This window comes from Enhydra lutris, unplaced genomic scaffold (genome assembly GCF_002288905.1).
Source record: "Enhydra lutris kenyoni isolate GAN:26980312 unplaced genomic scaffold, ASM228890v2 scaffoldscaffold25, whole genome shotgun sequence".
NCBI classification, from domain to species: domain Eukaryota; kingdom Metazoa; phylum Chordata; class Mammalia; order Carnivora; family Mustelidae; genus Enhydra; species Enhydra lutris.
In genome coordinates, this window is record NW_019154109.1 from 26,779,772 (window position 1) to 26,807,212 (window position 27,441).

At 45.2% G+C, this 27,441-nt stretch overlaps 1 protein-coding gene across 1 annotated transcript in view; it reads right to left on the bottom strand.

Annotated features, from left to right (window-relative positions):
* The window catches only part of LOC111151043 (discoidin domain receptor tyrosine kinase 2), a 120,170-nt gene extending 111,250 nt beyond the window's left edge, over positions 1–8,920 (bottom strand). Inside the window, exon 1 of the mRNA XM_022508764.1 lies at positions 8,849–8,920. Coding sequence (XP_022364472.1) covers positions 8,849–8,854 — 6 coding nt within the window. The 5' untranslated portion in view covers positions 8,855–8,920. The remainder of the gene's footprint in view (positions 1–8,848) is intronic.
* Between the last annotated feature and the right edge of the window lie 18,521 nt (positions 8,921–27,441).

Below are 27,441 nucleotides of genomic sequence, written 5' to 3' on the forward strand. Positions count from 1 at the left end.
GTGTGTCGGAGCAGAGCTCAGACGGCACACTCGCTGTTTGTCATCCCCAGCAACGTGTGAGGATATCTGACTGGGAGAGAGGAAAGACCTTCAGAGTTCCAGGGAAGGAAAAAGCTCACCGAGATTTCTCATATTTTCTCTCTAAAAGCTACAAATACTCCTTTATAATAGTATTCCCTTTTTTACAAAAAAAATTACAGAATGTCTTCTTTTCTAATATAGTAGCCACGCATGCTCATTTGTGAACTTCCAACGTGATGAAGAACCAAAATGGCTCCCACAGTATCCTCACCAAAAATCAAACCCAGTCAATGTTTGGACTTCATGACTTTTCATCAGAGATTTTGTTCCTTGGATTTTACATAATTATTAAATACCACTATATAACTATATAACTTTAGAACTTTTTTTTTAAGATTTTATTTATTTATTTGACAAAGAAAGAGAGAGAGACAGCACGAGCCGGGGAGGGCGGGCAGAGGGAGAGGGAGAAGCTGACTCCCCATTGAGCAAGGAGCCCGATGGTGGGCTTGATCCCAGGACCCCAAGATCATGACCTGAGCCAAAGGCAGATGTTTCAGCGACTGAGCCACCCAGGAGCCCCGTAACTTTATAATTTCTAATTTCGCTTAATATAAAACCATAAATACCTTCTTATGTCATCAAAGAGTCCCAAAACCATCATTTTACAGGCATATGATCTGTGTACTTAACCACACCCTCCAGACGGGCCATTCAGGTCTTTCCTTTCTCCTCCCTAAACGCTACATTGTTGTATGTAATGTTTGTCCCCTTCAGAGTACTTCCTTGGAGTAAACTCACAAAAGTGAAATTCCTACAGTAAATAGTATGGACAGTTTTTAAGGTCATTCACACACCTCGTCATATTGATTTACAATTCGGGGGTGGGGGGTTCTTAATACATACAACACATAAATCAAAAAACTAGAGTTTTTATTGAATGAAAGCAGTTTCTTTGTTTGGATGGCTTGTCTCTAATTACAGAAGTATTTCATATTTGAAGAAGAAAAAATACCCCATAAAATTAGACTATGGTGGGGTGGGGGAAGACACAGCTTCCACGAAATTTAATGTCCACGCACTCTGGACCACATGGGCTTTCTCCTGTCTTCTGATCGCTGCTCCCTGCTCCTTTTCCTCACTACATACCCCACCCCTCTTCTCCCAGCCTCTCAGATTCTGGGATGTTGTCTGTTCTGTGTTGATTAAGGGGGATGATTCCGTCTTATATTTCCTAGTGAAGGGCCCAAGTCCACACACAGAGGCTTTGGCACCCTTGCCCAGGGCTTTGGAAAAGTACAGTTTGCAATGAAAAGATTGACAGTGCTTTCCTGATCTTCATGGCCTGTGTGTTTCTCATTATCTTCCCTTGGATGCAGTCATCGGCTTTTGTTCCAAAGCCACACAAGGCTGGTCCCTGCTCCTCCCAGAGCAAGGAGACTTCTCTAGAGCTAATGCCGTGGGGCGAGAAAAGCCACTAGGCTCTCACACAGTCAAAACCCCCCTTCTCTTTCCTCTCGGCACTCACACAGTCAAAACCCCCCTTCTCTTTCCTCTCGGCACAGCTCTGCTCAGACTCCTTCACGCCCCAGCTGCCCCCGTGCTGGCCTCCTAACGAGCTCTCCCACGTCCGCCTCCTTCCCCTTACAGTCCTCCTCATATACTGCGGCAAAACCAGGCCTTCCTGGAGCAAACTTCATATCATCTTACAGCCCTGCTCAAGCCTCCACAGCAGATCTCTGTTACTTACATGGGAAGTTGGGTATTTTGGAATGGATCAATAAACACGTACCATGGGCCCTTTCACGGAGCCATTAAGCACCACAGGGGCTCTACCATGAGCTCTGTGTCTAGTTCGGGGAGCTAACACAGACACGTTAAAAGTCACAGGACTCCGGTCCCCACCTCCTTCCAGTTCTCCAGTCCTGCACGTTCGACAGGCAGATCTCACGCTTGACATGTTTCAGACTAACTTGCTCTCTTCTCCCCAGATCTATGCTCTTTGTACAATGGTTCCACTATCCAGGCTCTGAAGACAAGAGAGATCCATGTCAGGAATATGGGGAGGGTTTGTTTTTTTTTTAAAGATTTTATTTATTTATTTGAGGGAGAAAGAGAGCACGGTGGGGGTGGGGCAGTGGCAGATGGAGAAGCAGATTCCCCATTGAGCAGGGAGCCTGATGTGAGATTTGATCCCAGGACCCTGGGATCATGACCTGAGCCAAAGACAGACACTTCACTGACTGAGCCCCCCAGGAGCCCAGGAATAATGGGGAGATTTGAGGGCCAGATCTTGGATGTAGTGCGCATCAAAATCTACTTATCTATTTATTCACTTCCTCAGTTGTGCTTAAGAACATAAAGGGGCACAGAAACTAATCAGACGTGCCCCCACTGTTGTGAGCATAGAACATAGTGAGGGAGACAGAGCTTCCTGTCCACTGCCAACTCATCTACCCAAACTGTGCCTCCCAAGCCTGGGTCTCCAGAGCCACCCCCAGCTCAACCATTCACTTCCAGAAAAGTGGACTAGGATACCCCCATGTATTTTCATGATTCTCCTGCGCTTGTCTTCTACCGAACCCCAACTGATCCAGATTTCAGAACGACTGTAATACCCATGGGTATCAAGAACTACGGGTAAAAAATCATTAACAGAGGTCCCCACCATCGATGACTTTATAACCGGTGGGGCGGGGGGGAGACTGACCCTGAACAGATCATTGCCACATAATATGGTGTGTGGCCAGACCGTGCAGGCATTGCAGCCAATGCCACGAGAAGGGATCATCCAGCCCAAATGCAGATTCAGGGAGGTGCAGGGGAAGTGACTTGAAGATGAGGGAAACCTGCCAACTGGAACGTGAGTGAGGAGCAGTCGTTTCATAGTGGGGAAACTAGAATTTGAACCCAGATTCGTCTGACTCTCCAGCCCACGTTGTTCCCACCATCTTGTTACCTGGTAGGCTTTCAGTGGATAGTCACTGAATGAAAGAAGAAATGCCCTAATAGTAACTTTGGCTTTGAAACCCCCCACATTCCGACCAGCTGAGCTAATCAGCTGATGAACCTCAGGGAATTCCTGCAACAGGGCAGAGCCCCCCTGTCAGCATAGGAGGGGCTAATTTGCTCCTACGACCTTGTGGAACTGGCTCCAGCTAAGACAGTCCGGAATTAACGGGGGGGACTCCCTACTTTTCATCCACTCCACTTCCTCAGAAAAACCCTGCTGGTGTCCCGGGCAATGCAGACAAGGGGAAGAGAAACTTGGTAAGCCTAAAGCTCCTAGAGCTACAGCCAAGAGCCTCCCTCCCCCCAGAAGCCTGTACTAAACCATGCTGGCCCCAGGTCTCTCTGGACAAGGAAAAAGATCCTAATTCTCCTACACCCACCTCCTCTGAAATCCTGCTCTGGCAGGAGGAGAGCCAGGATTTCTGAGACTTAAAGATCGGAGCAGGGGGCCAACATCCTCCAGCCATCCCACGGATTGCCTCTGTCTGCCCACACCCCCCTGCTCCTCTGGGTTGCAGAGCAGATGCCCTCCACCAGCAAACCCCCTTCCGTGCTTCGTGCTCCCCGGCCCAAGCCTCTGTCTCCTGTCTCTGTAGGCTTGGCGTATGCACGCAGCAAGCTTGGAGCTGGAGTGTGCCATCATTTCACAATTCAAAAACCCCAAATAAGAGACAGGTGGTGGGATTCTCCCAGGGAATTAAAAGAAGGACTCCAAGCTCACACCGTCTGAGTCTGGCTGCCCAGGAAACAGCCCAGAGGTGGGGCTGGGCTGAGGCCACTGTTTCAGGAGGTTCTACCCAACCCTTTCCATACTCTTTGATTCCTTGGTCCCAAACACATCTACTCAGAATGTCCTCTTGGCTCCTCCCACTTCCTGAGGAAAGTCAAGCTTACTTTGAACAATTAATGGAATCAATTTGTGGAGGAAGGAGTCAGTTCAACAAAATTAGAATCATTTTTTTTAGGAGGTTGTTATGAAAGGGGCCTTGGCAAGTCACAGACTCTTTGGTACCATTATCTGGATCGATTTGGGACTCGAGATACTTCATTGCCCACCTGGGAATTACATTTTATGATTCTGGCTCTCCATGATGCATTAAGATGGGCTTGCAAATTTTGCAGCTGGGGCAAATGATTATAGCTATTTCCTTTACTTCAAGGAAATATTTTGGGTTCATCGCATAAGCCAGCACCAGCAACTTCTTCTTCTCCCTTTTTTTTTTTTTTTTCCTGTAAAAGCCCAGAGAGTTAATATTTTAGGCTTTCTGGGCCAAAGGGTCTCTGTCAGAACTATTTGACTTGAGCTGTGTGACTCAAAAGAAGCCACAGGCAATGTATAAATACATGAGCAGTGCTGGGAGCTAATAAAACTTTATTGACAAAAACAAGCAGCAGGCTGGATTTGGACCACAGGCTATAGTCTGCGAACGCCTGACATAAACTGTTTGTTCTGTGCAGGAGTGTCAGTGTGAGGAAGAAATGATATTCACTGACACCCTTAGAAAGGAAGTTGCTGCTTTGGTACAAGAAAACTTTGAGGCCTCCTTGTTCTACCATTACCTAAGTAACCTCAAATAATATCAGAAACGGCATTTTTTAACATGATCCCCAGGTGGTCTGTACCCATTAATCTGGAGACCAGCGTGTCTCAAACACCAGTCAAATTACGGACTCTGAGTTCTGAGGCCTGAGACTCTGTACTTCTGACAAGCTCCTGATGACATGGAGGTGGTCCACGGGTGGGGCTTCAATTAAGCAAGATCTGTTTGGGAATATCCTCCACAAAACCCAGTGCTGGGGTGAAACAGGGGAGCGGGTGGGTCCTGCTCCCACCCACCCCCACCTACCCAGTTTCTCTACCCCCAAACAGAGAATGCATGTGTCATACTAGGCTGGATGGTAAATAAACGCAAAAATTCCTCATGGAAACTCAGACCTTGGCTAAGAGGTTCTTACAATCTCTTTATCGAGGGGGGCGGCGGGAGAGTGCGGGGAGTGAGAGAGGGGAGCTTATACACATTAAAAAAAAATCAGTATAAGAGGTCATAGGAAGATCTAAGACAAGGAGACATCAGTGAGAAAATCCTGACCAACACTATGAATGTCTAGAAGGGTCACCCCTACCCCTCTCATCCACCACAGAAGGAGGAACCAGGGGCTCCACATATCACAAGCAGGAACTTTGAGTAGGTTCAAGTGCAGAAGGAAATTCAGTGAATGCTGCCTGTGGGGAAACTTAACATCATTCCTGCAGCCCACAGTCTCAGGCTAAGGTCATTAACATAATATGAGACATTAGAAGGCAATGAACATTGAAACAATGGAAATAAGATTCTTGCTAGCAGCCCTAGGTTGGGTGATGTGGTCTGTGGCTGACCCTTCAATCGAGTCTTATAAACTGAAGATCAAAGCAAAAGCAAGAGGCTGACACCATAGAAAACGCTGGCTCCGAGGGTTTCATGCATGTCTATTTTTAGAGCCCTGACTAGTTCCCCCTTGAACCTGGTTCAGAGCTGCACTCACACTCGGCAAGAGGGGCACGGACCAGGCCCATGCTGAGATGGCATCCAGATGTCACAGCCCAGCCAGCGGTCAGAGCTCTCCCCAATCTGGCAGCCGCCTTCCTTTCCAGCTCTCTCTTCCACCCCTCCTCAACCCTCTGCTCCCCATAGATTGCCATTTGCTCCCTCCCCCCCAACCCCTGACCCCTGCGTCCAGTGCAGCCCTTGTTCACTGGTCACTCTATGGCTTTGCTGCTGTGGTCAGCTCCACCGATAATGACCGACCCCATCTCACCCCCTCTGCATACTGCACTGCTGCCCGGCCCCCCAGGCTGGGCCCCAGCCTCACCCCCTCCACAGTCGAGGACCACCCAGCCACAAGTGCTGTTCTCTTCCATCACCACTCATCACCAGACCACCTCCTGGGCGTCTCCCTTCCTGCCCGCACCCCCTACCTCCACACTGAGCATGGTTCTCTTTTCTGTTCCTTCCCATGCTGCTCTCCAGCCTCACGGTTCCTTGCATTGCACCACAGTCCATTCTCGGCTCGTGCTTTTCAGAATGTTGCTGGAGCCCAGTTCATCCAGAAACATCTAAGCCACCTCTGGCTCCCCGGACCTCCCTTCCCCTAGGCAGGCTTGGTTCCTCGGTTTCTAACTGGTGTCTCCTCTCCTGCGTGGCACACTAGCCATGACTCTCTCATTAGTTAGACTCTGACCCTGATCTTGCCTTTTCTAAAATAATCCTGGCACCGCCATGTTCCAAAGTCTCAGACCTCGAGGTCTAGGCAGGCATGTGGTCTCAGCGTCTCAGTCATCTCCACCGTAACACACTCTGCATTCGACCAGGTGTGTTCTGGTCACAGCTCCAAATGCCACCCCTCCCACCACCACCCCCACCTCCAACACCCAGGCTGTGCCATCCCCAAGACAATTTGTCCTCCAGGACACAGGAAAGCCGGACCTCCCATCCGAGATACTCATGTGAAACAGACCAGGCCTAGGCCCCTCGCAATGGGAAAAAGACAGCTTCTCGCCCATGAAGGAAAATCAAGTTCCAGTTGGAAATACAAACTTTTCCTTTAAAGGAGAAGCTAACGTTGGCAGCCCCACTCCAGCACCGCTGGAAGAGCCATTTTGGGAGAGAGAGGGAAAGGAAGACAGTGTGAATGATAAGTGGACAGGAGAAGAGAGAGCAAAGCTGAGAGGAAGGAGGCACGGAGGGAGAGGCAGGTGGGAGGCAGAGTGAGAACAGGAAGACCCACAGAAGAAGAAGCAGAGGGGAGGGGAGAGGGAGGGATGAAGAGGAAAGAAAAGGCAGGGAAGACAGGCCCACGGCTCTGCCGGCTCGCCCACAGACTACCTGTTCTGTGACAAGCTTGACAGTGTCCCCTGGGAGCTCTAACCTCCAGGAGGGGGCAGGCTCTCCCCTGAGTGGAATCTACACTAGAGGTTGGGGTTGGGGGTGGGGGGGCAAACCAACAACCAAACAGAACCGGCGGCATCTCTCTCCAAAGGCCCTCAGTAACCTCTACTCTCAGTATTGGTGAGTGAAGCCGGAGCTCTGAGAAGCAGGGGACCCCGCAATCCGGTGAGTCCCGCATGCCAGAACGTCTGTTCTTAATACCCCCTTCCCTCACACGGGTTCCCGTTCAGATGCTAAATAGCTTGGTCCTCCTAGTAAGAGGAGACATAGGAAATGGAGACGAGTCTCTGAACAGAAGGAAATAGTGTGGTCATTCTCAGAAAAGGAGGAAGCCTGGACTGGCAACCAGAAGAGAGCAGAAGGCGTCTTCCCTGGGGGCAGAAGTGCCTGAGGGAGCTCTCGGTGTGACATGAGAGTGGAGGCAGGGAGAGGCGGCCTGATGAGGCTTCACAGGACAAGGCTATCTCTATACAGCACACGCTGGGGTACTGAAATACTAATTTCTGGACATAGTCACTCTGGATTGGGTGGCAGGGGAAGAGAGGGCTGCAGGGACCATTTCTGGAAAATAAAGCAGTGGGAGACACAAAGAAATCACTTTGGAGGAATCCATGTAATAGAGAAAATCTGCAGCAGCTGTTGGTTGGTGGTTAAGCGTAGCCCTGAATTATTAATAGGTAATGGCAGGCCGTGAGGGGCCTGGTTAAGACCTCTCCGGCCTCCAGTAGCAGGAGTCTCTCGGAAGCCGACTGGAAGGAAGGGAAGGAGGGAGGAAGGAGGGAAATAAATCAGTTTCAAGGCAAGCTGCAGGAAGAAAGGGACCCAGGATGGTTTATCACCACAAGGAAGTGAAGGAGAAATGGGGAGGAGGCTTGTTCCTTAGATAACAAACGGGAGGCGAGTATAACCTGGTGAGCATCCCGGCAGTGAGAGGAGATCTCTGGGAGGAGGCGTCCCTCCCCAGGACTCAGGGTCCACGTTATTCGCTTGGCCGCCCATTCCTTCGGCAAGTTCGAGGAAGCAGTGAGGAAAGTTGAAGCCCTGAGGGAAGTTAGTCTCAATCAAGTCCGCGGGCTCCCCCGGGGCACCTCGTGTGCGCCAGACCCGAGCTGGATGCCGGGGCTGCAGGCATAAAGGACATGCGGTTTCTGCCTTCTGTGACCTCCAGGCAGATGGGTGGATGACTACAGTTCTAGACTCGTTAGCGGGATCTGAGTCTGCTGAAGGATGAACTGAAAGTCCCCTCGAGACCAAAATGCACCCAGAGCAGAGCACCTCGACATGGGCAAATGCTTCCTGGCTAACCCGCAGAGACGCTGAGATGCACCACGCTACTCTAACCACCCAGAGGCCCGGGACTAAGTGAGAACCCCGGGCTCGGTTCTCTGGTACGTGTAAGTCCTCCAAACCTTATCACGGCACTCTGCTTCAATAACCCTGGTTTCAGTAGTTCTGTGAATTATTATTTTTCTCTAAGCCACCTCAAATTATTGCTGGAAGAAGGCAACTTAAAAAAATAAATAAACTAATGAAATTAGGAGAGATCCAGATCAATATGGGAACCCTGAGATTCTAGTGGGTTCTGTAGGGACAGGGAAGGTCAAGATTGCCTGGGCCACTCAGAGCCAGGGAGGATGCCCTGAGCCAGGACACCCCGGGATGGGCCCCTAACCAGGCTCAGTCAAGTGTGAGCTGACATTCAACATCGGCTTTTCCTACAATCAAATACATGATCTCCTCTGATACCAGGTCTCAGCACAGAATACGCGCGCTTGATGGTCCTTGTGACACCAGCCAAGTAAGTGAATGGCTTCAGGGTACATGTCCTGTCGTCACCGCCCCCCCTCCTGGCTCATGGGGTGACAGCTTCAGCAATGGGCCCTACTTACATCCATGGGTGCAGAACATTCTCCGACAACAGGATCCTCCACGACAGCTGGCTTCTGCGTCTCTTCAACTGTCACAGCGTCTTTGCTGGAAGCCACAAGCCTTGGAACTTTCTAGAGCATGGAACTCCAGACCACTTGTAGATATACCTTTATGGAGGAGGAAGAAAGGGAAAGCAGTATCATGTTACAAATGTTTGCTTCATTCACACTTTCTTTCCTACTTGACATTGGGGCGTGTGACTAACAAACAGAAACCCCTCAAGTGCCCAGGGCACCAAAGGGATCTCCAAGACATTTTGTTTCTGAGGGTTCTTATACCTACTGATATTTATCAGTTTAGAAACTAAAACAGAGGGGCACTGGGTGGCTCAGTGGGTTAAGCCTCTGCCTTCGGCTCAGGTCATGATCTCGGGGTCCTGGGATTGAGCCCTGCATCAGGCTCTCTACTCAGCAGGGAGCCTGCTTCCCCCTCTCCCTCTCTCTGCCTGCCTCTCTACCGACTTGTGATCTCTCTCTCTGTCTGTCAAATAAATAAATAAAATCTTTAAAAAAAAAAGAAACTAAAGCAGAATTTAAGTTTAGTATTTATTTAAAATAATAATTATTAAATTTTATAATTCATGTTTAATTTCTTACGCATTATTATTATTAAATTATTATGATGATTACGTGTTAGCTTAAATGATGATTTTTTTAATACAAATAGCTATTTTCAAAAAATAATGAGGAGAGTAGCATTATTTTACATTTTAAAGAATCCCGTTGATATCTGGCTTGATCCAACGCAGATTCTTGTATCTGCTTCTGAATTCAGTCTGTTGCAATATCACCTATCACCTAACCTCTGAAAAACTCCACCATGTAATTGTGGGAGACTGAGAGTAAAAAAAAAAAAAAACAAGCAAAACATTTTAGGATTATTGTGAAAATGGTCTTGTTCTTGTTGCTCCCCTGAGGGGTATCCTGAGCCCTGGACCCACCATTCTGTGCAATCAAAGCAGGTCTTACTTCTCCCTCTGACTATCCCTGTCTTTCTTTGACACCACTAGTTATCAGTTACCTGAGCAGTCTTCTAGAACTTTCTAGACATAAATGAAAATATAGGGATGTAGAGTTGTATCAATTTTTAACAATCACGTATGAGCACTCTATACATTCTCCTCGGGTTTTCTGTCACACGTGTTGGGCGGTGTTGCATTTTAGCGTGTGGTTATGTCATTTCTGCGGATATCTTCTCCTCCTTGTCCTATCCTTGTGGATATCTTGGTGGGATATAACACCACCCAGGTCCGCACAGCACCACAGTACAAAGGCAGGCTGCTCAACAGCGACTGTGACTTGCCACTTTCTTCAGTGAAGGACACAGGGCTTCATGGGAATAAAGGGGCCACACGGAGCAAGAACAGACGTCACACATATTAGCACAGCTTTGCTCCAGCTTCTGTTTCCCTAAGAAGGCATGCAGCCCAAATATTCAAAATTTGAGAAGATACCCAATTTTTTGCCATACTACTGGGGGCTCACCCAGTATCATGCTTGGGGCTTACCTCACTGTACCGGAAAGACTTGTGTTAACAATCTCTGTGCTTATTTTTATAGGAATGTTTGCAGACAACCTGTCTGGAAACACACTCACCGTCATCAGTGCCACATAATCGTGAGGCAAGAAGGCAGGGCCAGGGTCCCAGCGTCCCCGGACAGTATTCCTGAAAACTATTTCCCTGTGGTACCAAGTGAACCGAGATTAACCCTCTTGGGTCACAACTTCCCTGACATGGAAACAGAACACCCCTCACCTGCAGGAAACCCTCCCCTCGGAGCGGTAATCTGGTCACATTACACCGCAGGTTTCAAATACTCAAATTGATGCTGACCAATGAGGGTTCACTGCCTCTCTCCGAGACTTACTAGCTATAGAATCTTAGCGTCCACTTCCTTATAAAATGGAAGTAATGACACCTATCTCATGAAGTTATTAAGAATAATTGTAATTAACTAGGGACACCTGTGTGGTTCAGTCAGTTGAGCATCTGACTATTGGTTTTGGCTCAGGTCATGATCTCAGGGTCATGAGACCGAGTCATTTCCTGTGTCCCTCCCCCACCATGGCCCCCTTGGCTCCACACTCAGGGCCAAGTCTGCTTGCGATTCTCACTCCCTCTCCCCCCACCATTCACTCAGGCACCCTCTCTCTCTCTCTCTCTCAAATAAATAAAATCTTAAAAAAAGAAAGAGTAATCATAATAATCTATAAGCTCTGCCGACCACATAGCAAGTGTTCAATGCTTGGCCGTTGGTAGCCTCCTTCCTTTGTTGTTCTATGAACAGAAATAACATGAGACCGATCCTATGTCCTGGACTGGGCTGGTTCTTCAGGAGGTTTGCTCCTGAACATGTCCAGGAGTAACTGCCGGGGCAGCACAGCGAGCAAAGTCAGAGTCAGAATTCAGAACCAGGTCTGTCCTACTCCAAAGCCCAGGCACTGAACCGCACCATCATGTGATGTTTCAGCTAGAAAGGAAAGCAGCCCTGGGGGGAATGAAACAGCAAAGCCGGGGGCCTCCTAGCGTTGGTCTCACAAGAGAAACAAGTTATCTTTAACTGTAAATTAATGATTTTACTAACCCAATACCGTGACTGTAATCAAAATAAAAATTCTTCAGAAAATCATCACTATGCTAGACAGGAAAGTAAGAATGGCAGGACACCAAAGCCAAGATTTAATTAGTTTGGGATTTAGAGATCATTTATTTAATTAGTGTTCAATTAGGGTTGTTATTAAGATGAATGGGTGGTTTCAATTTACAGATGATTATTTTGAATAATGGGTAAATAATGTAATATTAATTTATCTAAAGACATTTCTAGCTCCTAGTGCATGTCAGGTGTGCAGATTAAAGAAACATGTCTCTTGGCCTCCAAGAAGGTATATAACACATATCATAATATATAAAGGATATAAACATATACATATACGGGTTGGGGGGTAATAAGATAGATAAGAATAAGGTGCTAAAAGAAGGAGAAATGTGGCCAGTGGGGTGTTCAAGGAAGGTCTGAAGGTGAGGAGGCATTGCGCAGCTGCCTCTTGAAGTAGAAATCAGATTTTGTCAGCCTTGGAAGAGAGGGAGGTAGATCTAGAGATGCCGGCTTAAGCTAAAGGCTTAACCTGGCATGGGGGATGCTGCAGAGGAGAGCCAAGGGGCAGAGGGACCTACCAAATCCTGACCTAGAATAACGACATCAGGAAGGGAAAAGAAAGAAATGATAATGCGACATCAGGAAGGGAAAAGAAAGAAATGATAATGCGGAGAGAACTGAGGGTTGACCAGTAACTGGCTACAGTGGGGAAGAAAGGAGGAGTCAAAGAAGCTTGAGTTTCCAACCTCCACATGACCAGGAACACGTCATTATTAACAAACCCTGGAAAAACTGGAAGAGGAACTGGTACGTAAGGGAAGATGGTGAGTTTGGTTCTGAACATAAAGAATTGGGTTCCTTAAGGGGCTCCTGGGTGTCTCAGTCAGTTAAGCATCTGACTCTTGATTTCGGCACAGGTCGTGATCTCAAGGTTGTGGGATAGAGTCCCACGTCGGACTCTGCGCTGGGCGTGGAGTCTGCTTAGGATTCTCTCCCTCCCTCCCTCCCTCCACCTTCCCCATCCCCCATCCCGTAAAAAAAAGATTGTTTTCTTAAGATGGAAGCAGGTAAACATATGAGCACAGAAGAGTCTGGCGTTCAAGAGAGAGTTTGGGGTTAGAGACACATATTTGAACATCAAATACATAAAAGCAGTAAGTGAAGTCTGAGGCAGATAAAATGACCTGAGAGAAGAAAAATGAAGACAAAACCTCCGGACCCATCTGCCTTGAGCGGGTGGAAGAAGATGAACATCTCCAGGTAAGAACCAGAACGACTCAAAACAGTTCCTCCTCCTAAAACATCAGAAGCCTCTGGTCTAACCCAACTCCCTTACCTCACAGATGAAGAAGTCATCTTCTTCAGGTCTAGAGGACCAAGTAACTTATCTAAGGCCTCACAGCTGCAAAACTGCAACTAGATGGTTAAGTGACCACTGGGAATTTAGGACTGCCTTGGCGACTGGGCCTTCTGTGTGCACCAGCTGACAAGACTGGATTCAGGGAGGCCTGAGAAAAAACTGGAAACTTCTTTTATCTCTGCTACATCAGTCCAGCCCTGTAACTGTGCCCAACCACATTATCAGCTCAGGGTTCAAACCACATCTTACTCATCTTGTTGTCACGGCCCCTCTGCCCTCAACTTTCTCCATCACTGTCTCTGCCACCAGTGTTATTACAGAGTAGAAAATCACCGACCACGGTCTTCTGATTGTGCACATGATCATAGACTTCTGGAGTTGAAAGACCTGTACTAGTGTAGCCTCTGTGGAAACAGACCCGGGAAGTCCAGTGACCAGATAAGCAGTTAGTAGTAGAACCCAGACCAAAATTCCAGTCTCCTTTCTTTCCATTTCACCACCAACCTTCCTTGCAAGAGACTTATTCTTAAAGATTTACTTATTAATTTGAGGGAGGGAGGGAAAGAGAGGGAGAGAGAGAGTAGGGGGAGGGCAGAGGGAGAGAGAGAATCTTTTTTTTTTTTATGGATAAGAAGTGAATTTATTTTGATTCAAGACTTACTTTTTTTTCTTTTAGTAGCTTTTTTTTTTTTTTTGGAGAGAGAAAATCTTAAGCGAACTCTGGGCTGAGCACGAAGCCCAAACCCAGGACCCTGAGGTCATGGTCTGAGCTGAAATCAGGAGTCTGATGCTTAACCAACTGAGCCACCCGCAAGGCGTCCCTCAAAAGACTTGCTCTGAAGACAAGCTCTCTAGTCTCTGATTTCTCCTAATGTATGTTATGAAGCCCTCTCCCCTTAAGACGCTTCTTGAAGAAAAGAGTTCCATGGTCCAAAACGTTTGTGGAGTGCTATAAGCTACCCCTCTCTTGGACAGCCAAAATGCTTATTACCATATTAAAGACCTTGGCAGATCCTGCAGGGAAGAAACATGGGTCATTCTCGAAGAATATTTCCCAAACTTGTTTGACCACAGAACTCTGGCCCTTGTCCGTACCCCTGTTGTTGTCTATTTAAAAACCCACAGGTTTCTAAGGATTGTATTTTGGGAGATGCCACTTTTGTCTAATTAGCCAGATTCCTTAGAAGGTCCCACGTAGAAGTGTCAGGACTGAGAGGTCCTCAGAGTGGGAACGAGGCAGGGAAGCAATGGGAGGCAGAGAAGGAGAGGGAAATGGCAGACCATCCAGGCATCTTCTGAGATGTCTGCTCTGCCAACACCCTTACCAGCAATCCTCTCTCCTCGTGTCCTTTGAGTATCTTCCACAGCCAGTCGGGCTTTCCCTTGCTCACTCTACCTCCCTGGTCCAAACCCAACCACATCTGGATGACCAAGAGCAGCCTTTTAATGAGTCTCCCGACTCAGCCCCTTCTCCCCTGCCACGCACCTTCCAGGCTACAGTCACCTTAATCTTCTTAAAACAACTGTTCACCTGCTTCAAGATAAAAAAGAATGTTTCAGACTCCACAACATCAGCAACCCTTAATGTAAGAAAACACATCTGTGCACTGGTAGGTCTCTGTGCTCCCCAGTGCAAATTTCTACCGCCCCAGGCGTGCATGCTTGCTGCTAACTGAACTGTCCATAGCTGTCTGACGGCCAAGGCCCTCCTCAGCCTGCTCTTCCCTTCCTGCCTCTCTGATCCTAACCAGCCTCATGCAACTCCCAGCTCCGGGGTCCTGGCTATACCAGCCCTTCCGTGAGTTCTTGCACCTGAAGACCCTGAGTCCCTAGCCCCACAAGTACTCATGTGGCTTTACTGTTTCCTGAATCTTCTGATGGGTCATAAACTCAGGAAGAAAAAAGACCATGCCTTATTACATTCAAGGCACTTACTAAGTGTTCAAAACCACCCTTGCTGAATAAAAGGATTAATCCACATTGACTCAGAGCCATACGTCCAGCAGAAAACTTCATGTCTATAAAACACTGGGGACATGAACCTCTTCCTGGGCCTCACAGGCATTCAAGTTTTTCTAGTTCAATTGATCTTGGTTTTATTAAAAGGGAGGAAGACAGATTCTATCCCATGCTGAAGGCCCCAGCGAGTTTTTGTTCTTTTTTCTGGAAGACAGAGCTGTGCTTCGTGCCACCTTCTTGCAGGCTTCTTGACACGTGTGTCCCGCAGGGGGATGTCTAGCCTGAGTACATTACGTGATATTTGCACACATATCTCTACATTTTCCCAAAGGTCTGGCCAGAAGAGTGCTCTTCTCAAGAACGTATTTTCTCCGGACAATCGTTTCTTCATTCATTCTCTGAATTATTCAACAAACATTGAGCGAGCAAGTCCCGGGGTTGCAGCGGTAGTTAGAAGACAAGCACAGTCAGACACGCTTTTACTCAGAGCGCATCAGAGGAGCACCTGCCACAAAATCAGCAGGGGGGAGGCTGTTTAAAAGAAAAATGCAGGGTCCCTGGACGCTGTGCAGAAAATGTCTTATTCAGTCAAGCCTGTGGTAGAGCCTGGGAGCTGCATTTTTAAAAATCCCTCCAGGTGGGTGGCTCAGTTGGTTAAGCGTCTGCCTTGGGCTGAGTCATGATTCCAGGGTGCTGGGATTGAGTCCACATAGGGCTCCTTGCTCAGCAGGGAGCCTGCATCTCTCTCTGCCTGCTGCTCCCCTTGCTGTGCATTCTCTCTCTCTCTCTCTCTCTCTCTCTCTCTCTGACAAATAAATACGTAAATAATTTTTTTTAAATCCCTCCAGGTGATTCTGACTGTACTCAGGTAAGCGACCCACTGGCCAGCAGAAAAGGCAGGCTTCTAAGGAGATCGTTATAGAACAGTGGGGCCTGCTTCCAGCACAAGGTTAGTTCCCGATGCAGAATGGAATTTCATGCATGGAGAACAACTATGCAGTGGGGAGAAGTCAGGTGTGACGATAAGGGAGACCCGTGTGCAAACTGCTGTGTGATTTGTGCTGTGTCCGCCTACACAAAACAAGAAAAACACCCGCCTCACACAACTTTCACAAGGCTTCGGTGAGATTATGTATAGAAAGGGCTACACCCAAATCTTGGTGCACAATAAACACATCACTCTGAATTCATCATGATTGTTATTTTTAGTTATGAAAACATTTAAAAGAGAGCGGGGAGATCAGAAAGTCTTTCCTAAGAAGTATTGGAGTCTGAATTTAGTTTAAAAGCAGCACCCCCAAGTGTAGATGTATTCTTGCCACCTATAAAATTCCTAGAATTTCTGAAATTTTATAACTATGATTCTATAGTTTGAAACCCTTCTTCTTTTAAGATTTTGTTTATTTATTTGACAGAGAGCGCACAAGCAGTCAGAGTGGCAGGCAGAGGGAGAGAGAGAAGGATGGTCTCTGCTGAGTGAGAAGCCCGACCTGGGGCTCAATCCCAGGACCCTGGGATCATGACAGATTCTTAACTGACTGAGCCACCCAGGCGCCCCAGTTTGAAACTCTTAATATGGGTGGGAGCCAAGCACTGTTGTGCAATCTCAATGCCTGCCTTTTCACTTGTGTTCACGACTGTACAAATGCCAAGTGAGAGGCAGATCAAGTCAAGAGCCAATCCACAAACAGGACACGGCGGGAGAACGGAGTCGTCCAATGGCATGGGGCAGTTCAATCTTCTTGGCATAGACCATGGCCGTCAGTTCATGCTGCCAGCAGACGCGTGATGTGGACTCTGACTTCTTACATACCAACACCTACCGATTTATAAGCAGAAACCCAAGGCATAAATACACAAAGCAGAATGCTTCTGTCTCTAATCTTATTAGCAATTGCAAGAGATACTTATTTGCAGCAATTTCAAATCACCACAAGGCTAATCTTACCTTCAAGAGAACAGAAAATTAAACAATTTATCAAATGATAGCTCATTAAAACTGTCATTTGGGGCACCTCGGTAACTCAGTCAATTAAGCATCTGATCATGATGCTGATATCGGCTCAAGTCATGATCTCAGGGTGCTAGGATCGAGCCCCACATCAGGCTCTGCGCTCAGCGGAGTCTGCTTGTCCCTCCCTCTCTGCTCTGCCCTCCCCCCTCACATGCATGCTCGCTCTCTCTCTCTCTCTCTCTTGCTCTCACTCTCACTCTCTCTGAGATAATTAAATAAATAAAAACTGCCGTTTGACCATTTCCTGCTTACAGAGTTTGGTTAAGTATGAAATTTGATTTTCTTGAATTTATAAACCCTTGAGGCTCTTATTAACAATTTGCTTAACATACGTACACCAACAGGCCGTTTTCTGCATGCACATTAATTACATTTACATAACAGACCCAGATGAGACACAGACCAGGCCCTGAGACCACACGGCTCCACTCAATCTTTATCCTCCACACTAGTGGTTAGTCTCAATGGACCACATCATTTAACACAGTAAAATAATGTTTTTAATTTATTTTATCGAGTTTATAGTTATATTTGTTTTATGTTTGTACATATTTTAAGAACATCTAGGGGGAGGAGTCAAGATGGCGGAGAAGTAGCAGCTGAGACTACTTCAGGTAGCGGGAGATCAGCTAGATAGCTTATCTAAAGTTTGCAAACACCTACAAATCCAACGGGAGATCGAAGAGAAGAAGAACAGCAACTCTAGAAACAGAAAATCAACCACTTTCTGAAAGGTAGGACGGGCGGAGAAGTGAATCCAAAGCGACGGGAACATAGACCGCGGGGGGAGGGGCCGGCTCCCGGCGAGCGGCGGAGCAACGGAGCACAAAATCGGGACTTTTAAAAGTCTGTTCCGCTGAGGGACATCGCTCCAGAGGCTTAACCGGGGTGAAGCCCACGTGGGGTCAGCGTGGCCTCAGGTCCCGCAGGGTCACAGAAGGATCGGGGTGTCTGAGTGTCGCAGAGCTTACAGGTATTAGAACGGGGAAGCCGGCTACAGAGACAGAGCCGAGGAGTGAGCTCTAAGCTCGGGGTTACCTTGAACCGGTCGCAGGCTCGGTCAGCTCGGAGCGCGGCCGGAGGCCAGGGTGACGGGAGTAAATCGGCGCTGTTCTCTGAGGGCGCACTGAGGAGTGGGGCCCCGGGCTCTCGGCTCCTCCGGGCCGGAGACTGGGAGGCCGCCATCTTCATTCCCGCCCTCCGGACTCTACGGAAAGCGCTCAGGGAACAAAAGCTCCCGAAAGCAAACCCGAGCGGATGACTCAGCCCGGCCCCTGGTAAGGGCGGTGCAACTCCGCCCGGGGCAAAGACGCTTGAGAATCACTACAACAGGCCCCTCCCCCAGAAGATCAACAAGAAGCCCAGCCAGGACCACGTTCACCTAACAAGGAGTGCAGTTTCAATACCAAGGAGAGCGGCGGAATTCCAAAGGAGGAGAAAGCAAAGCACGGAACTCATGGCTTTCTCCCCATGATTCTTTAGCCTTGAGTTAATTTAATTTTTTTTCTTTTTCAATTTATTTTTCTTCTTCTGCTAATTTTTTTTAACTTTTACCCTTTTCTTTTTTAACGTTTTTTAACTAGTTTATCTAATATATATATATTTTTTTCCTTTTTATATTTTTTTCTTTACTGGTTTTCTTTTTTTAATTTTTTCTTTTTTTTTTTTTTTTTTTTTTTCTTCTTTCTGAACCTCTTTTTATCCCCTTTCTCCCCCCTCACGATTTGGGATCTCTTCTGATTTGGCTAAAGCATATTTGCCTGGGGTTGTTGCCATCCTTTTAGTATTTTACTTGCTCCTTCATCTACTCTTATCTGGACAAAATGACAAGGCGGAAAAATTCACCACAAAAAAAAGAACAAGAGGCAGTACCAAAGGCTAGGGACCTAATCAATACAGACATTGGTAATATGTCAGATCTAGAGTTCAGAATGATGATTCTCAAGGTTCTAGCCGGGCTTGAAAAAGGCATGGAAGATATTAGAGAAACCCTCTCGGGAGATATAAAAGCCCTTTCTGGAGAAATAAAAGAACTAAAATCTAACCAAGTTGAAATCGAAAAAGCTATTAATGAGGTGCAATAAAAAATGGAGGCTCTCACTGCTAGGATAAATGAGGCAGAAGAAAGAATTAGTGATATAGAAGACCAAATGACAGAGAATAAAGAAGCTGAGCAAAAGAGGGACAAACAGCTACTGGACCATGAGGGGAGAATTCGAGAGATAAGTGACACCATAAGACGAAACAACATTAGAATAATTGGGATTCCAGAAGAAGAGGAAACAGAGAGGGGAGCAGAAGGTATATTGGAGAGAATTATTGGAGAGAATTTCCCCAATATGGCAAAGGGAACAAGCATCAAAATCCAGGAGGTTCAGAGAACCCCCCTCAAAATCAATAAGAATAGGTCCATACCCCGTCACCTAATAGTAAAATTTACAAGTCTTAGTGACAAAGAGAAGATCCTGAAAGCAGCCCGGGAAAAGAAGTCTGTAACGTACAATGGTAAAAATATTAGATTGGCAGCAGACTTATCCACAGAGACCTGGCAGGCCAGAAAGAGCTGGCATGATATATTCAGAGTACTCAACGAGAAAAACATGCAGCCAAGAATACTATATCCAGCTAGGCTATCATTGAAAATAGAAGGAGAGATTAAAAGCTTCCAGGACAAACAAAAACTGAAAGAATTTGCAAACACCAAACCAGCTCTACAGGAAATATTGAAAGGGGTCCTCTAAGCAAAGAGAGACCCTAAAAGTAGTAGATCAGAAAGGAACAGAGACAATATACAATAACAGTCACCTTACAGGCAATACAATGGCACTAAATTCATATCTCTCAATAGGTACCCTGAATGTTAATGGGCTAAATGCCCCAATCAAAAGACACAGGGTATCAGAATGGATAAAAAAACAAAACCCATCTATATGTTGCCTACAAGAAACTCATCTTAAACCTGAAGACACCTCCAGATTTAAAGTGAGGGGGTGGAAAAGAATTTACCATGCTAATGGACATCAGAAGAAAGCAGGAGTGGCAATCCTTATATCAGATCAATTAGATTTTAAGCCAAAGACTATAATAAGAGATGAGGAAGGACACTATATCATACTCAAAGGAACTGTCCAACAAGAAGATCTAACAATATTAAATATCTATGCCCCTAACATGGGAGCAGCCAACTATATAAACCAATTAATAACAAAATCAAAGAAACACATCGACAATAATACAATAATCGTAGGGGACTTTAACACTCCCCTCACTGAAATGGACAGATCATCCAAGCAAAAGATCAACAAGGAAATCAAGGCCTTAAATGACACACTGGACCAGATGGACATCACAGATATATTCAGAACATTTCATCCCAAAGCAACAGAATACACATTCTTCTCTAGTGCACATGGAACATTCTCCAGAATAGATCATATTCTCGGTCCTAAATCAGGTCTCAACCATTATCAAAAGATTGGAATCATTCCCTGCATATTTTCAGACCACAATGCTCTGAAGCTAGAACTCAATCACAAGAGGAAATTTGGAAAGAACCCAAATACATGGAGACTAAACAGCATCCTTCTGAAGAATGAATGGGTCAACCAGGAAATTAAAGAAGAGTTGAAAAAATTCATGGAAACAAATGATAATGAAAACACAATGGTTCAAAATCTGTGGGACACAACAAAGGCAGTCCTGAGAGGAAAATATATAGCGGTACAAGCCTTTCTCAAGAAACAAGAAAGGTCTCAGGTACACAACCTAACCCTACACCTAAAAGAGCTAGAGAAAGAACAAGAAAGAAACCCTAAACCCAGCAGGAGAAGAGAAATCATAAAGATCAGAGCAGAAATCAATGAAATAGAAACCAAAAAAACAATAGAACAAATCAACGAAACTAGGAGCTGGTTCTTTGAAAGAATTAATAAGATCGATAAACCCCTGGCCAGACTTATCAAAAAGAAAAGAGAAAGGACCCAAATAAATAAAATCATGAATGAAAGAGGAGAGATCACAACGAACACCAAAGAAATACAGACAATTATAAGAACATACTATGAGCAACTCTACGCCAACAAATTTGACAATCTGGAAGAAATGGATGCATTCCTAGAGACATATAAACTACCACAACTGAACCAGGAAGAAATAGAAAGCCTGAACAGACCCATAACCAGTAAGGAGATTGAAACAGTCATCAAAAATCTCCAAACAAACAAAAGCCCAGGGCCAGACGGCTTCCCGGGGGAATTCTACCAAACATTTAAAGAAGAACTAATTCCTATTCTCCTGAAACTGTTCCAAAAAATAGAAATGGAAGGAAAACTTCCAAACTCATTTTATGAGGCCAGCATCACCTTGATCCCAAAACCAGACAAGGATCCCATCAAAAAAGAGAACTACAGACCAATATCCTTGATGAACACAGATGCAAAAATTCTCACCAAAATACTAGCCAATAGGATTCAACAGTACATTAAAAGGATTATTCACCACGACCAAGTGGGATTTATTCCAGGGCTGCAAGGTTGGTTCAACATCCGCAAATCAATCAATGTGATACAACACATTAATAAAAGAAAGAACAAGAACCATATGATACTCTCCATAGATGCTGAAAAAGCATTTGACAAAGTACAGCATCCCTTCCTGATCAAAACTCTTCAAAGTATAGGGATAGAGGGCACATACCTCAATATTATCAAAGCCATCTATGAAAAACCCACCGCAAATATCATTCTCAATGGAGAAAAACTGAAAGCTTTTCCGCTAAGGTCAGGAACACGGCAGGGATGTCCATTATCACCACTGCTATTCAACATAGTACTAGAAGTCCTAGCCTCAGCAATCAGACAACAAAAGGAAATTAAAGGCATCCAAATCGGCAAAGAAGAAGTCAAACTATCACGCTTCGCAGATGATATGATACTATATGTGGAAAACCCAAAAGACTCCACTCCAAAACTGCTAGAACTTGTACAGGAATTCAGTAAAGTGTCAGGATATAAAATCAATGCACAGAAATCAGTTGCATTTCTCTACACCAACAACAAGACAGAAGAAAGAGAAATTAAGTAGTCAATCCCATTTACAATTGCACCCAAAACTATAAGATACCTAGGAATAAACCTAACCAGAGACTAAGAATCTATACACAGAAAACTATAAAGTACTCATGAAAGAAATTGAGGAAGACATAAAGAAATGGAAAAATGTTCCATGCTCCTGGATTGGAAGAATAAATATTGTGAAAATGTCTATGCTACCTAAAGCAATCTACACATTTAATGCAATTCCTATCAAAGTACCATCCATTTTTTTCAAAGAAATGGAACAAATAATCCTAAAATTTATATGGAACCAGAAAAGACCTCGAATAGCCAAAGCAATATTGAAGAAGAAAGCCAAAGTTGGTGGCATCACAATTCCGGACTTCAAGCTCTATTACAAAGCTGTCATCATCAAGACAGCATGGTACTGGCACAAAAACAGACACATAGATCAATGGAACAGAATAGAGAGCCCAGAAATAGACCCTCAACTCTATGGTCAACTAATCTTCGACAAAGCAGGAAAGAATATCCAATGGAAAAAAGACAGCCTCTTCAACAAATGGTGTTGGGAAAATTGGACAGCCACATGCAGAAAAATGAAATTGGATCATTTCCTTACACCACACACGAAAATAGACTCAAAATGGATGAAGGATCTCAATGTGAGAAAGGAATCCATCAAAATCCTTGAGGAGAACACAGGCAGCAACCTCTTCGACCTCAGCTGCAGCAACATCTTCCTAGGAACATCGCCAAAGGCAAGGGAAGCAAGGGCAAAAATGAACTATTGGGATTTCATCAAGATCAAAAGCTTTTGCACAGCAAAGGAAACAGTTAACAAAACCAAAAGACAACTGACAGAATGGGAGAAGATATTTGCAAATGACATATCAGATAAAGGGCTAGTGTCCAAAATCTATAAAGAACTTAGCAAACTCAACACCCAAAGAACAAATAATCCAATCAAGAAATGGGCAGAGGACATGAACAGACATTTCTGCAAAGAAGACATCCAGATGGCCAACAGACACATGAAAAAGTGCTCCATATCACTCGGCATCAGGGAAATACAAATCAAAACCACAATGAGATACCACCTCACACCAGTCAGAATGGCTAAAATTAACAAGTCAGGAAATGACAGATGCTGGCGAGGATGCGGAGAAAGGGGAACCCTCCTACACTGTTGGTGGGAATGCAAGCTGGTGCAACCACTCTGGAAAACAGCATGGAGGTTCCTCAAAATGTTGAAAATAGAGCTACCCTATGACCCAGCAATTGCACTGCTGGGTATTTACCCTAAAGATACAAACGTAGTGATCCGAAGGGGCACGTGCACCCGAATGTTTATAGCAGCAATGTCTACAATAGCCAAACTATGGAAAGAACCTAGATGTCCATCAACAGACGAATGGATAAAGAAGATGTGGTATATATACACAATGGAATACTATGCAGCCATCAAAAGAAATGAAATCTTGCCATTTGCGACAACGTGGATGGAACTACAGGGTATCATGCTTAGCGAAGTAAGTCAATCAGAGAAAGACAACTATCATATGATCTCCCTGATATGAGGGAGAGGAGATGCAACATGGTGGGTTAAGGGGGTAGGAGAAGAGTAAATGAAACAAGATGGGATTGGGAGGGAGACAAACCATAAGTGACTCTTAATCTCACAAAACAAACTGAGGGTTAATGGGGGGAGGGGGGTTGGGGGTGGGATTATGGACATTGGGGAGGGTATGTGCTATGGTGAGTGCTGTGAAGTGTGTAAGCCTGGCGATTCACAGACCTGTACCCCTGGGGATAAAAATATATGTTTATAAAAAATAAAATTTAATAAAAAAAAAAGAACATCTAAATGATCAATTACCCTGAGGAGCTGAAAAAAAATTTTTCATATAAAATATGTCTACCTACTGTTCGGGTTTGAGTAGCATCAAATCAGCTAATCCCAGGGACAGATGTTTAGAGAGCTGAGTCTATCCTCCAGCACCTGCCTCCTGTGAAGACTGCTCCCGCTTTTTCACCAAGGGAAACGGCAGAGACTCTGCTCTTTCGGAAACCCACGACCAAAGCCACCCCTGCAGGATGTCTGTTCCATACCGCCTTCTGTACCATTTCTTTAACTTCCCAAAGCCCTTACATCAGCATCAGCAAAGCTATTACTTGGGGGTGGTGGGGAGGGGTGGCCAAGAGAATAACGTCTTTGAAAACAGAACACAGTTCACCTCACACTTGATGCCGCTTGCCTGGACCTAAGAGTTGTGGCTACTGGTAGGGCTGAGAATTGCTGAATTCTGATCAAAGCAAAGGACGTGGGTCTAGGTGTCACCATACTTTGTCACCACTGTCATCTAACCCTCATTTATTAAGAAGAAAGTGTTTTAGGACCCCACGATCAGTGGAGTGGATGTTCTTCCCTAACGCTTGTTGCCGGATCGCTCAGTGGAAACTAGAATTACCTCATCATAGGGCTGGATGTGAATGCGTGTTTGGGTTATGTTGTTGCTGTTGTTTTTAATTTTATTTATTTACTTATTTATTTGAGAGACACAGAGAGAGTGAGCGAGCAGGGGGAGGGGCAGAAGGAGAGGGAGAAGCAGACTCGCTGCTGAGCAGGGAGCCCCATCTGATCCGGGGCTCAATCCCAGGACCCTGGGGTCATGACCTAAGCCAAAGGCAGACGCTTAACTGACTGAGCCACCCAGGCGCCCCTGGATGTATTTTTGAATAGTTCCATAAGTACTTCTCCAACAGCCCTGAGGACTGTGGCTGGGTAAATTTGAGGACAAATCCGGGAGGACAGTTACGGCTTACACTCCTACAAAGGGCTGGATTAAGAACCTTTAGAGGCTCCAAACACTGAAGTCATAGCACCTTCCCCACTCCCCCCAGCAAGTACTTCATTACAAAAAACACCACCAAAATATAGCATTAAGTGTAAGAACATTCAATAAAGTTTCCATTTTCTTCATTATGACTTTTTCAACACTCCTTTGGAAAACGGAATATCAGCTTATTTTCAAAAGAAACTGGGAGGTACCCAGCTCGAGTCTTAATCACCTTTGTGCAAAGTAACATCGTAAGTTATCTAGATTTTTCACATGCACCATCTCCCTCAAAACCAGGACTCATGTGTTACGCATAGTCTGCAGATGACCAATGTGAGGCCATATGTAAAGTGTCAAACTCTTCACCAGACTTTTCCTTGCCCTGACCAACTCAAAAGAAGACTTAGATCTTAAACACTGAAATTCCTTATAAGATCCGTACTACTTGGGAAGCTGGACCTGGAAATGAGACTTTCTGCCTATTTCAATGCTCCTGTTGTCTCCCAGATTATCTTCTCAAGGCCCAAACCTCCAAGGAATAGGATCATCCAGAAATGCACAATCATTTCAAGTTTGTGTATGATTCACAGGGTAACTTTAAACACCCTGTCTTTGATTGAGCATCTATCATAAATGCTGGCAACTACATGATCAATTAGAAAATGAAAGTCAGGAGACCTGGGATCCTAGAGCTGGAACTTCCTATAGCTAGGCATACAGCACAGAAGGACCGCCCCCCTTTTCTCTGGAGAAAGTGGAGTGCCTATAGACCTGGTTAGAGGGACTGAAGTTAGCACCTTCAGTCATGAAAATGAGGGAGGCAAGGAAACATCAGAAAATTGTGAAGAGATAATAGGAAGACCATTGACCACCTTCTCTCCTGCAAAAACAAATTTTATCACCAAAAGCACAGCAAAGGGATTAGAAAGTAACTTTCTTTTCACACTCCTTTGAGGGGCCCACATAAATCTAGAACATATATCCTAGCTTGACATCCCTTTGATAATGAATGGCTGAACAAAATGTTTAAAATTGTTTTCACCTCCAAACATGATAATAAGCAAGAGTTAACTTGCTGTTTATGTGACACTAAATGTTCAAATGAGAATTTTTAAATAATTTTTTAAATGAAAGGGGTTTCAGGGAAGACTGAGCATTAGTAAGGCAGGGGAAGGTGAAAGGTAAGACATCTTCCCAGAGGTCTGAGCAAACCCATGAGAGAAGAAGCAGCATGGTCAGAACAAAGACACCAGCTCTGCCCATCATCAAGCCAGGAGAAGCCTAACCTGGTGCCGTATCCTGAAACCTGATGAGTCTCTGGGATTAACCATTCTCTACTTATTGCTCTTTTATAAAAATTAGCCCTGTATGCATCATATGCCCAGGGTACCAAGTGTTCACATGTGAGTTTATTCCTCCTCATCTGTACTCATGAAGACATTAACTAGTTCATTTCTTCAGTTTTCACAGCTCATGAGAAGCAGAAACTGAGCCCAGTACTTCTGATAACAAGCCCAGTGCTTACAGCATTTCTCCATAACCTGGCCCTCTGGACATCCTGATCTTACAGAATAACAAAATAAGTGAAATCTACTGAGTTCCTTTACACCCTCAAAGACTACAGTAGATGAGGCTTCAATTACAGCCCTTGAAGAATTTCCCAGCAACAAATAACACCGTGCTAGGCAAATCATAAGACCTTAATAGACTATATATGGAGAACTCAGCAAATACTTACAGATTATGCTATGAGGTGAGTTATAGAGATTGCCTAATTCATGTTACTTGCTAGATGTGATTGTGACCAAAAGAACTGGGATTCCAAGAAGCAAGATCTGAGTTGGCCAGAGGATCTGAAACCCAAGCTGGCCTTTAGAGAAGGGCAGAATTGAGCACACATGAGAGGACAGAGGAAGATATTCAGAGCACATGCGATTCGGTGAGAACCACAGGGACACTGTAGTGATTGAAGACTTAGCTATAAAAATGAAACTGGGGGATTGGGTGCAGGTACAGACAGCAACGTAATTGAACTAGAAGGTAGGGAAATTTCATATTGCCCTTTATAGAGAACATTGAAATGCAGATAGGTTTAAAATATACTTGCGTGAAGTCCGAGTGCTAATAGGCAGCAGTTAAAATTAAAAATACAACACCCCAAAAATGAATAATCCAATTTAAAAATGGGAAGAAGACATGAATAGACACTTTTCCCAAGAAGACATGCAGATGGCCAACAGACATGAAAAGATGCTCAACATCACTCATCATCAGGGACATGCAAATCAAATCTACAATGAGGTATCACCTCATGCCTGTCAGGATGGCTAAAATCAACAACACAAGAAACATGTTGGTGAGGATGGGGAAAAGGGAACCCTTGTGCGCTGTTGGTGGGAATGCAAACTGGGGTAGCCGCTCTGGAAAACAGTATGGAGGTTCCTCACAGAGTTAAAACTAGAGCTACCCTACAACCCAGCAATTGCACTACTAGTATTTACCCAAAGAATACAAAAATACTAATTCAAGGGGACACATGCACCCCGATGTTTATAGCAGCATTGTCTACAGTGGCCAAACTATTGAATCAGCCCAAATATCCATTGATTGCTGAATGAATAAAGAAGATGTGGTATATGTATACAATGGAATACTTCTCAGCTATTAAAAAGAATGAAATCTTGCCATTTACAATGACATGGATAGAACTAGAAAGTATAATGCTA